The sequence below is a fragment of the Myripristis murdjan genome, chromosome 16 (assembly GCF_902150065.1).
Source record: "Myripristis murdjan chromosome 16, fMyrMur1.1, whole genome shotgun sequence".
In the NCBI taxonomy this organism is placed as follows: domain Eukaryota; kingdom Metazoa; phylum Chordata; class Actinopteri; order Holocentriformes; family Holocentridae; genus Myripristis; species Myripristis murdjan.
Genome location: NC_043995.1, coordinates 7,919,612 through 7,933,708, shown reverse-complemented (window position 1 = coordinate 7,933,708; position 14,097 = coordinate 7,919,612). Strand labels below are relative to the sequence as shown.

The 14,097-nt window shown below is 39.3% G+C and overlaps 1 protein-coding gene across 1 annotated transcript in view; it reads right to left on the bottom strand.

Moving 5' to 3' along the window:
- LOC115373316 (CUB and sushi domain-containing protein 3-like) overlaps window positions 1-14,097 on the bottom strand; it is a 285,861-nt gene that overhangs the window by 161,843 nt on the left and 109,921 nt on the right. Inside the window, exons 18-22 of the mRNA XM_030071637.1 lie at window positions 12,559-12,747; window positions 10,134-10,250; window positions 5,111-5,326; window positions 3,504-3,692; window positions 2,191-2,360 (exon numbers count right to left, since the gene is read on the bottom strand). Coding sequence (XP_029927497.1) covers window positions 2,191-2,360; window positions 3,504-3,692; window positions 5,111-5,326; window positions 10,134-10,250; window positions 12,559-12,747 — 881 coding nt within the window. The remainder of the gene's footprint in view (window positions 1-2,190; window positions 2,361-3,503; window positions 3,693-5,110; window positions 5,327-10,133; window positions 10,251-12,558; window positions 12,748-14,097) is intronic.

Sequence of the window (14,097 nt, the reverse complement as noted above, 5' to 3'; positions counted from 1 at the left end):
ACCTCGCCATTGCGAGGCTTCAAACAGGATGTTCTCAGACGGAAGTGGCCACTGAGCTTAGAGTGTCACAGAGTGTCATCAGCAGGTTGCAACAGAGATACAGAGAGACTGGAAGAGTCACAGAAAGGCATAGAAGTGGACGTCCTTTGGCCACATCCCACACTGATGACCGCTTCATTGTGAACAGTGCCCTGCGGAACCGGTTGATGAATGCCACTCAACTCCAGGCACATTTAAGGGAGGTGAGAGGCACCCAAGTGTCACGTCAGACCATTCGAAACCGTTTACATCAGCATGGTCTGCGTGCTAGACGACCTGCAAGGGTACCTGACCACACCACCAGGCACAGGTGTCATCGTCTTGCATGGGCCAGGGAGCATTTACGCTGGATGAGGGACCAGTGGGCCTCAGTGCTGTTCTCTGATGAAAGCCGATTCATGTTGAGCAGAAATGATGGCCGCCAACGATGTTGGAGACGTCAAGGAGAGCGCTATGCATCAGCCACTGTTGTCACCAGACGAGCCTTTGGTGGTGGTGGTGTTACTGTGTGGGCAGGTGTGTCTAGTCAGTACAGAACTGCCCTAATGGTACAGTGACAAGCCCATACTACCTGAATAACATCATTAATCCAGTCATTGTACCCCTGCATGAACAACACAGGCCTAATTTCATCTTCATGGACAACAATGCTCCAGCTCATCGAGGTCGCATCATTAGGGAATGGCTGCTGGAGACTGGGGTACCTCAAATGGAGTGGCCTGCACTTTCTCCAGACCTGAATCCCATAGAAAACCTATGGGATCAGCTGAGTCGCCGTGTAGAGGCTCGGAGCTCTGTACCCCACAACCTCAATGTCCTGAGGGCCACCCTTCAAGAAGAGTGGGATGCCATGCCTCAGCAGACAATAAGTCGACTTGTGAACAGCATGAGACGTCGTCGTCAAGCTGTAATTGATGCTCAAGGGCACATGACAAGTTATTGAGACAATGACATTTTTTGTTGTGGTATACCCACCACTGTTGTTGGCTTTTGTTTCAATAAATGGTTTGAGATGAGGAAATCACCAGTGTATGCTTCTACTTAAATGCCCTACTTTCATGATATAATATCACTGTAGCGTGAACTTTTTACATTTTCCGTAAATTTCACCCGAAAGCCAAATATCCCTAACTTTTTGTGAGTAGTGTACACATACACATCAATTATTTTTAATGGTTCAAACATGGATGAGTGCCTAAAATCCTTTTAATTTGCTTCTGCAATTCACATTTTCATTCAACAAAGCACTAATGTTTAAACTGTTTATTCACCAAGAATATGAATCTGCTAAAGGGGCTTAAATACTTAGATTACAGTGTGATGTATTTTTGCAACCCAAGCAGTCTTTCATTTTAATCTGTATCTGTTTAACTACCTTTAAGAAGCCCCACAGAAATGTCTGTCTCCTCACTTCAAATGGTTTGCATTTCAAAGTTTTGCACTGTTGTTCCCTAAACCTTACTGTATGCTTTTTCTACAGCACATGTAATCTTTCTTGAATATCATCTATGAAATAAAGAGAAACGAAATACAAGGCTCCAGGCTCTTCTTTTGAAATACTACAAGGACACTCTCCATTTGGTTTTGTTTTTCCTACTCTTCAAGACCATTTAGCTTTCTGAGCATGTCGTCTCCCCGTTTTAGACATTCAACAAGTACAACTGACGAAAGGGATTTGCCCTTGGTCTCTGAGATTACTGTATATAAAGCTCTACTTGAGACGTGGATAGCACTATGCTCTCTTAATTGGGGCATTAGACCTAACAAAACATCTGCATTCAAAGGAAAGTGGATTTCAGCTGTGGACTGGGGACCAGCTAGTCATTTGTATCCCATCTGTGATGCTCACCAAAACTGCTGAAATACCCTTGAACAAAACAATAAATTCTTTACTGTCCAAGGGCATGCTGCTCTGACTTCCCATGGCAAAACAATTTTGCATTCTGCCTGGTGTTTTATGCGCACAATGGCACACAAATTTATTTTCTTTTTCTGTTTTCCCATAATAAAAAGAACTAAAGCCTACTCCATTTCCTTCATTTTTTAATAGCACAAATGTAATTCCACCCAGTCCTCAGTGCATGATCTCTCTTTATTTGGTTCTAATCTATTTTCTGTCAACAAAAATGGGTGAGAGCGCTGTCTATTTACCTTGAGGATATCCCCTTGTGCGAGCTGGAAGGTGCTGCCAGTGATGTTGATGCCTTTGCCTGTTTGGACCTGAATGCTGTACACACATTCGTGGCTGTTTTCATAGTTCATTGGATAGTTGGGTGACAAAAGAACTCCCTCATTGTTGGACACTGTTGATCCACACTCCGCTGCAAGAAAAGAAACACAAAGACGAGACAGAATCAGTTACACAACATAACAGCACGCATACCAAAAGCTACATTCAGGTTAGGAAAAACTGCACTCAAATTAATGGACTTTATTTTACTGGCACATTAGCATGTTATTGAGGAGATGAAGGTAATTCAAATACCTTATTTGGATAATCATAATTACTAATTCATCCAAGTGTCACTCCCCTTTATTGCTTTAGTATCATAATAATTGTTATCAACTGGTCCTGCCACATCACGAAATGTTGGGCACAGTATTAACCGCACAAAATACCATCATTACAGGCTTCATTTCTAAGATTTACCCTACTGGCTTTCTTGCACCATGCCAGGACAAATGGTGGAGTGTGTCTTTCCCAAAATGAACTGCTCAGAATTAACAAGCCAAAAGCAAATTATGGACTTAGAACAGGAGGGACATAGAGATAATACATACTATGTTTTTCCTTGTATGTTTTATCTATACCAAACAAAACATGACACATCTTCAATTGATTTGTTTTCCTTTAAAACATGAACATGCATATTCTAAAGCTAATTAACAATGTAAGAGTTACCACAAGTTGCAATACATATTTTTGCTATTTGTTTCCAAGCTCTGTCTTTTAATATTCATGCCACCATAGTGGTTCTTTTCCACCACAGGGCCAAATTGGTGTAGCACGGCCAGGGGTTACTAAACATGCATAAAGCTCTCCATCATGGCATCTGTTGGGACTATTAGTTTATATGACATGATGCCTCTGCTATGAAATTATCTCTGGAGTCGACTCTAAAGATGTGCGAGTAATCAAATTAAGATTCTCTAGGGGGGAAACGAGTTTGTAGAAGTAATGAACTCACCCTGGCCGACCCTGATGCACCCTTTAGTGGAAAGAGATCTCCTGGGCTAGATTTACCCCAGTAGCTCAAATCAGTATCTAACACAGGTCTGATCTTTTAATTGTAGTCTATTTAAGAAAATCCAATTCCATGGAGTTTCCAAATCAGTAGGCAGGGGTAAAAAAAGTTCAGATCTAGCTCACATGGGTGAAAAGCCTGATGTTAGCTGACTGTCTAAATCCTGCAATATCTACACAAACAGGAAAGAAAACAGAATGAAAGCAGCTGACCACGTACCCACACACCTTGGCAGAGGGGCGCTCCACATGCGGCGGCCACCTCCCAAGCACAGGATCTCCTTGGCCCCCTGCAGACGATAGCCGGTGTTGCAGTGGAATGCCAGTGAGTCACCAATTCCAAACCGGGAGCCTGTGTGCCAGCCAAACTGGGGAGTCCCAGGGTCTTCACAAGGTTCAAGATCATACTCTGAATAGAAGTAAGTGAGAGACAATAGGAAAAATATCATTCTGAACAAAATTAGATTCAGTCACACTGAAGATAAATTTGCTCTTACTAAGAAAAAATATATTATGAATGTGCCATTCTCATACTATATTAATGATAATAATCTCCAAGGGATAGAGTAACTTTTCTCTTGCTCTTTTCAGTGGAGTGCAGAGTGCAGGATCTGCAATAGAGAACTAAAACCAGTGGTAGGGATTAGGTCTCCTAGACCCCTCAGTAGGATGGATACCTGCCAACAATGAGACTGGCCCCGGGATGTCTGCAATGAAGGTAAGGCTCTCTAAAATCTAGGCCACCCCGCTGCATCATGTCATTACACATGTTGATAATCATTTGTGATGTACATGCAAGTCAAAATGAATAAGAGGAAAAAGGTCTTATTACTAACATTATTCAGCCCGTGCATTTGGCAGTATGCAAAACTTTGTATTGATTTTAGCACAGATAAAACTCCTGCCAGTACCCTAACACATAGTGTCACGCTGTAAAATTGGCAAATTTTCATCAAAGGTCATAAAAGGTTAAAAACTGAATTTTAATCAGGCAATCTATAGATGCTAATTACAGAGCATACAAGGACTCTCACACACACACACACACACACACACACACACACACACACACACACACTCAGATAATTTCATGAATATTCATGGCTGCACAAGTTATGCTTCACTTCAGCGAACAGCAGGCAAACATTTAGTCAGACTGCTCATGAGGCAGACCCCCTCTCTCACTCCGTCCCTCACTCTTTCTATTTCACTGTTTCTCTCTTTTGCACTCTTCCTCTCTCCCTCCCCATCACCCCTGCTCACTCACCATGGCCATCTGTCTCATCACACTTCCCATGCCCCTCTCTCTCTCCTTCTCCATCCTTTGGTCTCTACATGCAAGGGATCCTCTCTTTCTGTATCCCCACCCCCTGCGCCCACACCCACACCTCCCTCCCTCCTGGGGATATTCACCCACATGGCTTGCTTTGATGATTATTCCCACCACAGTGAGACACCTTCCACCTCAGTGACCTCGCTGTCTCTTAATTATCCTCCTTTGATCAGCGCAGCCTGAGGCACGTTCCACCTTAAGCCTACTCCTGTTCTGACTGACAAATCACTCCTCACATGTTATTTTATGCACGCTTTAGGGAGGTTTAGCACTTCTGATCTCACTGAGCATGCTGGCTCTCTCTCTGTCTATCATTCTTTCACCTTTGCTTTCGATCCTTCACCACTCTTTTCGACAACCCTGCCCCCATACCCCTACTTCAAGTATCATTGTTCCTCCCTCCTCTTCTCTAGCCTTCTCCCTGTTCCCTGCCCATACCATCCCCACCCCAACGCCGCCACCACCACCCACGCAACCATCTTCAGTCTTCCTACCTGAGAAGGAGATGTTGAATCCTTGCAGTGATATAGAGAAGTCAGAAATAAAGCGCAGCTGAGCCTTGAAGTTCCCATACAGACCAGCATTGACTGGCGCAGGCCGCTCAGAGCCGGTGAGCCGGGCAAGCGGCTGGGCAAAGCTGCCGTTCTCTGTGATCAGAAGGTAGTCGTGGTGATCTTCCAGGTGGAAGGAGTGGAAAGTGAACTGGACACCTTAGAGAGAATAAGAAAGCCCAGGGTTGCACTGTGAAACGGGGGGGTAACGCAATGGAAACAGATGACTGCCACCAAGAACTGTATTTGAATTGAATAAATTTGAATTTGCCATGTTGAAACACTGTATTTAAAAAAAAAAAAAAAAAAAAAAAAAAAAAAAAAAACATCTGTAGAATAAATGAAATCAACAGCTAAATTTGTGAGGCAAAATTGGAAACTGAATGCAACCGCTTCAAACTCAACTTAATTCAGTTTTCCAAATGCAGGTTCAGTTTCCTGAGACACACATCTATGTGGAGGATTTTTTGTTCTGAATCAAAATGTAATTGTTTGTGTAATGATGCAGAAGTGTTTCATTTTTAACTGTCCCACACTAAGAATGGCCATACCACAATATAATGTGAAAGTGAAAATGGCACCAAAACAAGATAATATAAATTGAAAATGAAACAAGAAATGGAAGAAATTAAATAGCAATTTGAAAATAAAAAGTGAAAGGGAACAATGAAAAACTGAAAATGGAAAACTGAGATAAAAATGATTAAAAAGAAAACTGAAAATGAGAAGTGAAATTCAAAAAGTTAAATGGCCATTGTTTTCTTTCACACTGCTGAATCACACTTCCTTTCAGTGTTTTCCAGTTTAGTGGAAGATCTAGTGGACATCGAAGCTGCAGCAACAAAAGAAGAGGTGCTACCTTAGATGTAAAAAAGCAATAATAAGAGGAAGGCAGGACATATCAATGAATACTCTGTTCATTATTTAAAAACCATGACAATGCAACATCGTACATCAGTATTATGACATGTGATGTTATACTGTATGATAATGCATTTATTTTCATAATTTATTTCCACCTAGCTCTCCATTTTTTGTCTGCCTCCTTTCCTCCCCAGTATTTCCCATACAGATACTGGTCTATTTGTAATTACCATCATAATGATCAACTGCATATCTGTTTATTTATTTATTTCCAGGCTTTGGGTTGTATATTTTGATGAGGGTCGCCTATACACACAATGTTTTTTAAGTAATGGATAAAGACATATTTTCTGTGGAGATAGGATATGTAGATATATTTTTTTGAACATGGAGACAATGCTCCATGTGTTCCTATTCTTGCAGGCTTTACCATTGTTTTTTTCAAGCTGTATGCAAATGAAGAGCTAATCAATGCAAGCAGGGTCAGTAAGACTCATCCCAAATCCAAATCTGCTCTTTCAATGAAAACTTGAACCCAAAAGACAGCACACACCTCTGAGAGGTGACAGCCGGCAGCTTATAGCAGAGAGAAGGTGATCACATTAGGTAGAAAATCTGTTACAGTGGCACTGGTAATTCGTATGGTTTGCAAATGACTGGTGATCAAATACATCGGTCTCAACTTTCTCTTAGCAAACTATGGTGAAATTCAGGCTGGATGCAGATCAGTGAAAAGAAACAAAACCTTCATGCCTTCCATGATGGCCAGCTGGCTGTGTTTCAGTATGATAAATGCATTTTAATGCCATCTGTTGAATCTGTGTTGTCATGAATCTATAATGTCCTCCACCATTTTTGAATATCTTGGTCAGGAAAAACCCCAAGTGGCCATAGAAAATAAATAAACCAGTGATCTATATTATGTGCTCTGAAAAAGTGTGTAATTCTATTACCGAGATTAGAGGCAAATGGTCAATTAATCAAGGACATTCCCCTTGAGAGGGCATCCAAGTATTTTAATAAGTGTAGAAGACTGGTGATTGTACAGTAGAATAATTACTATCCCCAAAGAGGAATGTGTCTTGCAGTCAGTAGCCACAGGATAAGAAACATACCACATATTAGCATCTTTATTCAAAAAAATTACAATGTACTTCAAAAAAAGAGGTATACATGTTTCATAAAGCATGACAAGACCCTTTAATGTGGAGAGTCACCCGTATTTTAAGTGCAATGAAAGAGGAATTTGAAGACACCAACCACAAGAATAACGTACAGGAAACATATAGCAAAAAACATGTACAATAACAGAAGACAGTGGCCTGGTCTTAACGGGTCAGAAATAACTGTATTTTTGTTTAGGTCAATGATATTGTGTAGCTTTTCTAGGCAAAACATTTTCTTTTCTTTTTCCTCACTCCAAAGAATATTCTTTTTTTTCCAACATCCACCACTCTTACAGTAGAACTTATTATTTCTTTATTGACAGTGCATTATTTTCCTTAGTTAAAAAAAGTAGAATATTCCACCAGAGTTCAATCTGACATTGCCCTGGTGATATGAGATCTGTCTTTCCCTCTTAACTACTCTGAACATGTCCCTTGTCCATGTTCCATAGATGAGTTTTTGGAAATAATTAAAAACGACAGTGTGACTCCATCTTTGCTCTGGCAGGCTCTTAAAGCATATTAAAGGAGGAGATTATCTCATATTCTTCTAAGGTAAACAAAATCAAAAATCAAAAACAACTCTTCAATTACATAAACAACATAGGTTGTGAATAAGAGTGATTAAGACTTGAGTAGATGAAAAAGGCACGGAGCAACATGTCGGCTAAAGGCAAGCATTTGCTAACTCAGTGAATACACCTGCCATGTTACCAGGTGTGTGTCTCAGAAAGCTACGTCTACTAAATCTGAATTGTGAAAACTAGGGATGTCACAATATCCTGTTACTGATGATAACTGTGATTATTCAACAAATTAAATATTGATTAATAACAGACATTTCACAATTTTGTGTAAATAGTCCGAAACCTTTAAAATAATGTGTCTTTCCATTCTCACTTTGTCTCCTTTCCCAAATGCCACAAACACACACACACACACACACACAAATGCAGAAGAACTTTACGGATAGCATTTATTTTTTTCAAATTTTATATAGATATTGCTATACTATCATTATCATGAAGTCTTTCAGCCACAATAATCATATAGTGAAAATCTTATATTGTGACAGCCCTCGTGAAAACTAAATTTGAAATTACACCTCAAATTCAATTATACTGACATTCAAATCAAGCCTCTTTACTCCAGCTCCAACTGTGCCTTATGAAATCAAATTTTAAATCCTTTATTCAAAAACATTATTTCTGAATATACAATGTCTGCTGGCAGCAACTGTACATTGTTAGTTCTTAATAGGTCTATTATAAAACATTTTTAAAAACAAGCATATAGAATTGCCCTTATCCACACCTTGGAGGCCTTTGGAGGAAGAGACAAATACCAGTTTATGTAATCTGAAAGTGATACCAATAGCAACAGTGGAGGAGTGGAACATAAATGGGACAGCTTAAAGGCAGAAATTAAAGACACACAAGGGCAATTATTTTTCACGTCAAACACCACACAGTGAAAGGTGTAAAATTGCCTTAAATTTCACCTTAGGAACCGTTGGAGGAGGCAACATAGGTGTTAGAACATCTCCTGTGACAACAGGAACAATTTGCAATTGTACAAGAATACAATGTCGTATCTTACTGGATTATAGGAAAAGAAATGTACATGGAAAATACAAATGAGTGCACGATGCGGCACTGAGATAAGATCAGTTTGCTTTTCAAATGATAATGAATAGGAAATGTCAAGGGTATCTGATTACTGATCACACAATTGAGAGAGTGCTACAATAATATAATAAAACTAATGAGAAGAAAAAAAAAAACACAAATAAAACTGCAACGTCAGAGACTGCTTACCAGGTGAGCAACTGAAATGTCAGAGCTGTTCATTAAATGAATTCCAGGTGAAAAATGTATTCGATGCCGCTTCCCTCTAATAGTATAAAAGTAAATGCCATCCAACTTATACAGTAACCCACACCATTCACTTCACTAACTGAACCATGAAGTGGGTGTGCTGCAGATAAAAAGGAGCTCAGACTGAAACCGAGCTCTCAGATGCTGTAACTCTTTAAAAAGACAATGCCAGTTTAATTTTGAGCTATAGCCTGTTAACTTGTGTCTAAGAGCCGTTTTCATGTCGTTTTCATTTTGTGCCTCATTTTATGTATATTTATTATATGTTTGACATTTCCTAATTATTTGCCATTTTAAACTCATTAACACTTCATTGCAAAATCTAGTTTGAATTTAATGGGATCAGGAACATGAGAATACATTTTTTGAGGAGTTAACATTTGTTTTTGGCACTAAATTGATGATTCTCCATTTCCTGGAGTTAAAAATCAAAAGTAGGTTGAAGTTATCTTATGCTTATAAGCATTGTACTTTCATATGACACCAGAGCAACTCAATAAGACCAGTGTGTTTGTTTGTTTGTTTGTTTGTTTGTTTGTTTGCTTGTTTGTTTGTTTGTTGGTCTGTCCGTTTGGTCAGTCCAGTGTGTTATTTTTCAAGTTGCATCACTTTTTAGTATTAAGATAAGGAAGTAGCCCCACGGGAATGCTACAGTACATGGTGTAATATGCATAGTGCCCAATAACATAAAGCACTGGCACACTTGTTGTCTCATAATGTGGGCGTTGTGAAACCCCTTGAGACTGTGGGGGCTACACAAATAAACTTGACTTGACTGATGTGGATAATAATAAAGTATATGTTTGGGCTACAGCCAAGCAAAACAAAAAAAGGAGCCAATTTCTTAAATAAACAGAGGTTCATAATTGTATGGGTTCTTAAACTTTACCAGCCTGGGACCAAAATAAGAAATGTATTCGCTCCCCCTGAGACCGTGGCTTGTTGAAAACATTATTTCCCCTGTTCTGCATGGACCCCATCTTACGCAATATGCCCAAAATCTATGTTAACTCCCATTCCACAATTAAACATACCAGAGCTTAATACAAACTGTCTTACCTTTTCCATGGCTGACCTCAACAGTCCAGGTACAGTTCAGGGAGCTGGGATAGAGCTCTGGGAAGCCGGGTGATAGGATGATACCTCCAGGTCCCCTGATATCCCCACCACATGATGCTGAAATGGAAGATAATGAATGGCAATTGCTGCTGAAAAAAGTTAATTGTAAATGAACCAATAAATCCTTCACCTGAAGACAGAGGAGTCATTGTAATGAATAATGTATTTGAGTCATATTACATCCTATCTCACTACTCATAAAGTACCTGTAATTCTGCCTACATAATCGATTTTTTTTTCTTCCCAACAGGCTAACTCCCTATTACCTAACATGGTTATAAATAATTCACCAATTCATTCATCCATCCATATATTCCTCCCTCCTAAGGTATCTCTGACTGAACAACAGTGTCTATGGTTACCAAAATTTATTTTTACTCTATAAGAACTGACCCAAACACATTAAGTGGATTAGAGTATCTAGCTTCAATTTGATTTATAATTCAAAGTGTTTATTTTCTACACATATATAAAATGTTATCCCAGCGCAACAGCCTAACTACTTTTCAGTTGGGTTGGGTTGATAATCCTGTTGCAACCAAAAAAATAAAGGTAGTGACTGATTGAGTGATGAGGAATGGTGTCCAAGGCAGAAATGGTGAATGATAATTGTCACCTCATTGATATGACTGCCTGCATGTTGACTATTGACATATAATTTACTATCAGGAAGCTCCTTATCTCATCACAGGATGTTAATGAGATAAAGCTCTACCCTCAATGGCTGTTGGGGGCCAGGAGGTTAATGCTAGAGTCGTCTGAAGGTTAACTGGTCTAATTGGATATTGTTCAAACCCGCCACCATTTTCTCATGCTGTCATTTTGTTTCGCCCAAAAGGTCATTTCACATAAAGGGCACTGCTGTGTAAATATAGCATTCATAAAATTTGACTTGCCTCGTTGTAGACGTGTGGATGTGGGTGTGTGTGGGCGTGAGTATGTGTGTTCTTGGCCCTAAATGCCTTAAGGGTGGCATTACATCCGAACGCTTGAATGCCTTCCTCAAAACAGCTCTCGTTGACAAATATTAGAAGTAGAACTCTTGTACATGTACATATTTTCAAAGTAATGAATGTCAGGCGATGTTTTGGAGGATCACTGAGATGCCTAAGGCTGCACAGCTGTACAACTCCCTCCCCCCTCTTATCCTCTCTCCTACCACCCTTGAGCCCTCCTGCTAGCACAACACATCAAGGCCTGAATCCTTACCCACCAACAAAATTATATCAAATATTTTATTAATGAGCCAAAATTACATAAAGTCATTAAAAGTGGATGAGTACACTTGGCAAAGGATCCACTTTAGAGGCTGCATGGGCAGAGGGCCAAGGCATTTGGCGCCTGTCTGGCACACACCTAGGCACAAAATGCTCCAAGATTTAAGATGAATTTTCAGGACAACCGTTGGGATGAAGCTGCTCTGCACAACAGTATATCACATCCACACAATAATCTCTGCTGCTTTTCGCCAGCCTTTGCACGCCTTTTCATTGTTATCCTCTTGCAACTGAGTGGGATTCCATTAATGTTTTTTACACTGCTAGAATAATCACTGCAATTGTCCTTGGTGTATTCCTAAAGACCACAAAAAGCAAGACTATACAAAACAAAACCCAGGATGGAGGCAGATTACAAGGGATATCACCCCTATCAGGAACATGCACCTAACTGCTTTGAAGTAGAATATAATCTCACTTTAGCTGTATCTGATTCAGAACACCAAAAATCAGCTGCAGACATGGACTGAATCTATTTGTTAAGTAAAAACTGTTTTGTTGAGTGTTTACAGTCAGACCTGCTGTGGGTTTTGTGTGCCCATTGAAGCTTATGTTTTAAAAGTGTTGTTACCTCCTGTCAAACAGGCCATGTTCTTTTGGTTTTGTTTGCTTTTCAGACTTCTGAATAAATATGGCAATGGAAGCAGCAGCAGCAGCAGCAGCAAGACTCCTGTACCTTTTGCCAAATCCATATATCTTTAGAAATTTCTTGCCAGTTACTTGTGGCAGCATCCCAAAATTGTGACTAAAATACAGTCAATTACGACCATCATATCTCTGTGAGAATATGAGTCTTTTTTTGCTCTCTTTTTGCATATTTCCTCTGAACAGTCTTGAAATCTCATTGGGCAAAAATCTAATAATCACATTTAATTACAACCAGATCAATCATTAAATTAAAGTCCCTTCAATATGCTGAGTCTCCGTATTAGAACACTGCCCACATGTCATCCGGTGAGCAGAGAAAGTGTCATGCAACAAGATCAAGTGTACCGGGTCGTCATTCACACATGCAGATTTGCAACAGTGAAAACTAATGAGTGAACACAATGGACAGTATAATACAAGATCCTATATACACTACATACCGTCACAGGTGGGTAGCGGGTGGCTCCAGAAGTGGTTCTTCTCACAAACCAGTGGTTCCTCATGGCTCAGTCGGTACCCTGGTTCACACTGGAAGGACACCGTGGAGCCAATGGACAGGTCGTGGCCGAACCGCACCCCATTCACTGGGATACCAGGATCCATACAGGAGTATGTGTCCAATGTGACAACTAGAGAGAGAAGAATCAAAGCATCACGGCTTGAGAATCCTTTTAGATGCACTGTATCTCTTTGTCTTAGAACTGGAAATTGAAATACTGCAGTATTTTAAATGTGATATCAGAAATTGCTTAGCAGTAAAGAAGGCCTAGTCCTCCGCTCTGACAGAAAACATAAGGAGGTCTGAGGAGTAATCAATTGTGTGTGTGTGTGTGTGTGTGTACAGTTGTTTTGATACCCTTGGACTCTAGGTTCTTGACAGTGATGTTTGGCATGTAGTGGTTTAGACTGTTTGAGGAATGTTCAAACAGTTTAGATACTCTTCCAACAGAGACAGAGAGAAAAAAATGGAAAACTATTTTAAGCACACAAAAAAAGCTATGTAACTGTTTAATGCAATCCTACAAATACACAACTGACAAACAATATTAACTTTACAAATATAATGTATAAAAAATTACTTACCTAGTACATATACATTGTTCAGCACCAGACATACAGTAAGTCTCGGAATCTGAGCCCTGATTTCTGATTTTTTTTTTTTAAACCAATATTATATTGTGTCTCAATAAAAGCTTATAAAATATGAGGTATTTTGTTATTTACCAGCTCAAAGTACAGCAGGAAGTACACGTGTGCATGAAGTACACAAAATGTTTGAGGTCAATATTTGTGTTGTGATATGTTGTGTAATTAAAATGTTTACACTGGTCATCTGCTCACTGAGATTTGCATTCACCAACATGTGTACTAGTATCTACTGCTAAGTATTTGTTTATATCCATCCTGTTCTCATCTGGTTCTTATGCAGGAAAGCCTGAGAGAGCTATGACAACCCCCCTCTCATTATGTTTATCTCCCTTTTAAACAAACTATTGCTATGTTGAAAAGCACACCTATTTTAAATTCACTTTGGGATAAGATACTTAACTCTACTTGATGAATTTATGTGTATTAAAGCTGTGTGTAAATATATGAATTGACAAAGTAATGGTCGGATAGTATGATGCTAACATTTCTATCACCACTTGTGTTAAGAAAATATGACACAAATGCAGCGTGTAATCTCACTCAAGAATTTTTCTGTTATCTGTTTTGGTGGCAGATGTACTCTATGCCTTTTATTTTTTTGTTAACAACTTGCCATATGAATACTGTTCATTTTTAATGTATTTGTTTTGAATAAAAGCAGTTATGTTAAAGTTTTCCTACCTGTGAGTTCATATTTGCTAGCTAACCTGGTGATATGGTAGTTCATTCTTATTAGCCCAATTAATATATTACATGTTATATTCAGTAAAATATAATAACCTGTCCCTTGCTCACACTGTGGATTTGTAGACAAAATCCTTTTTAAAGTA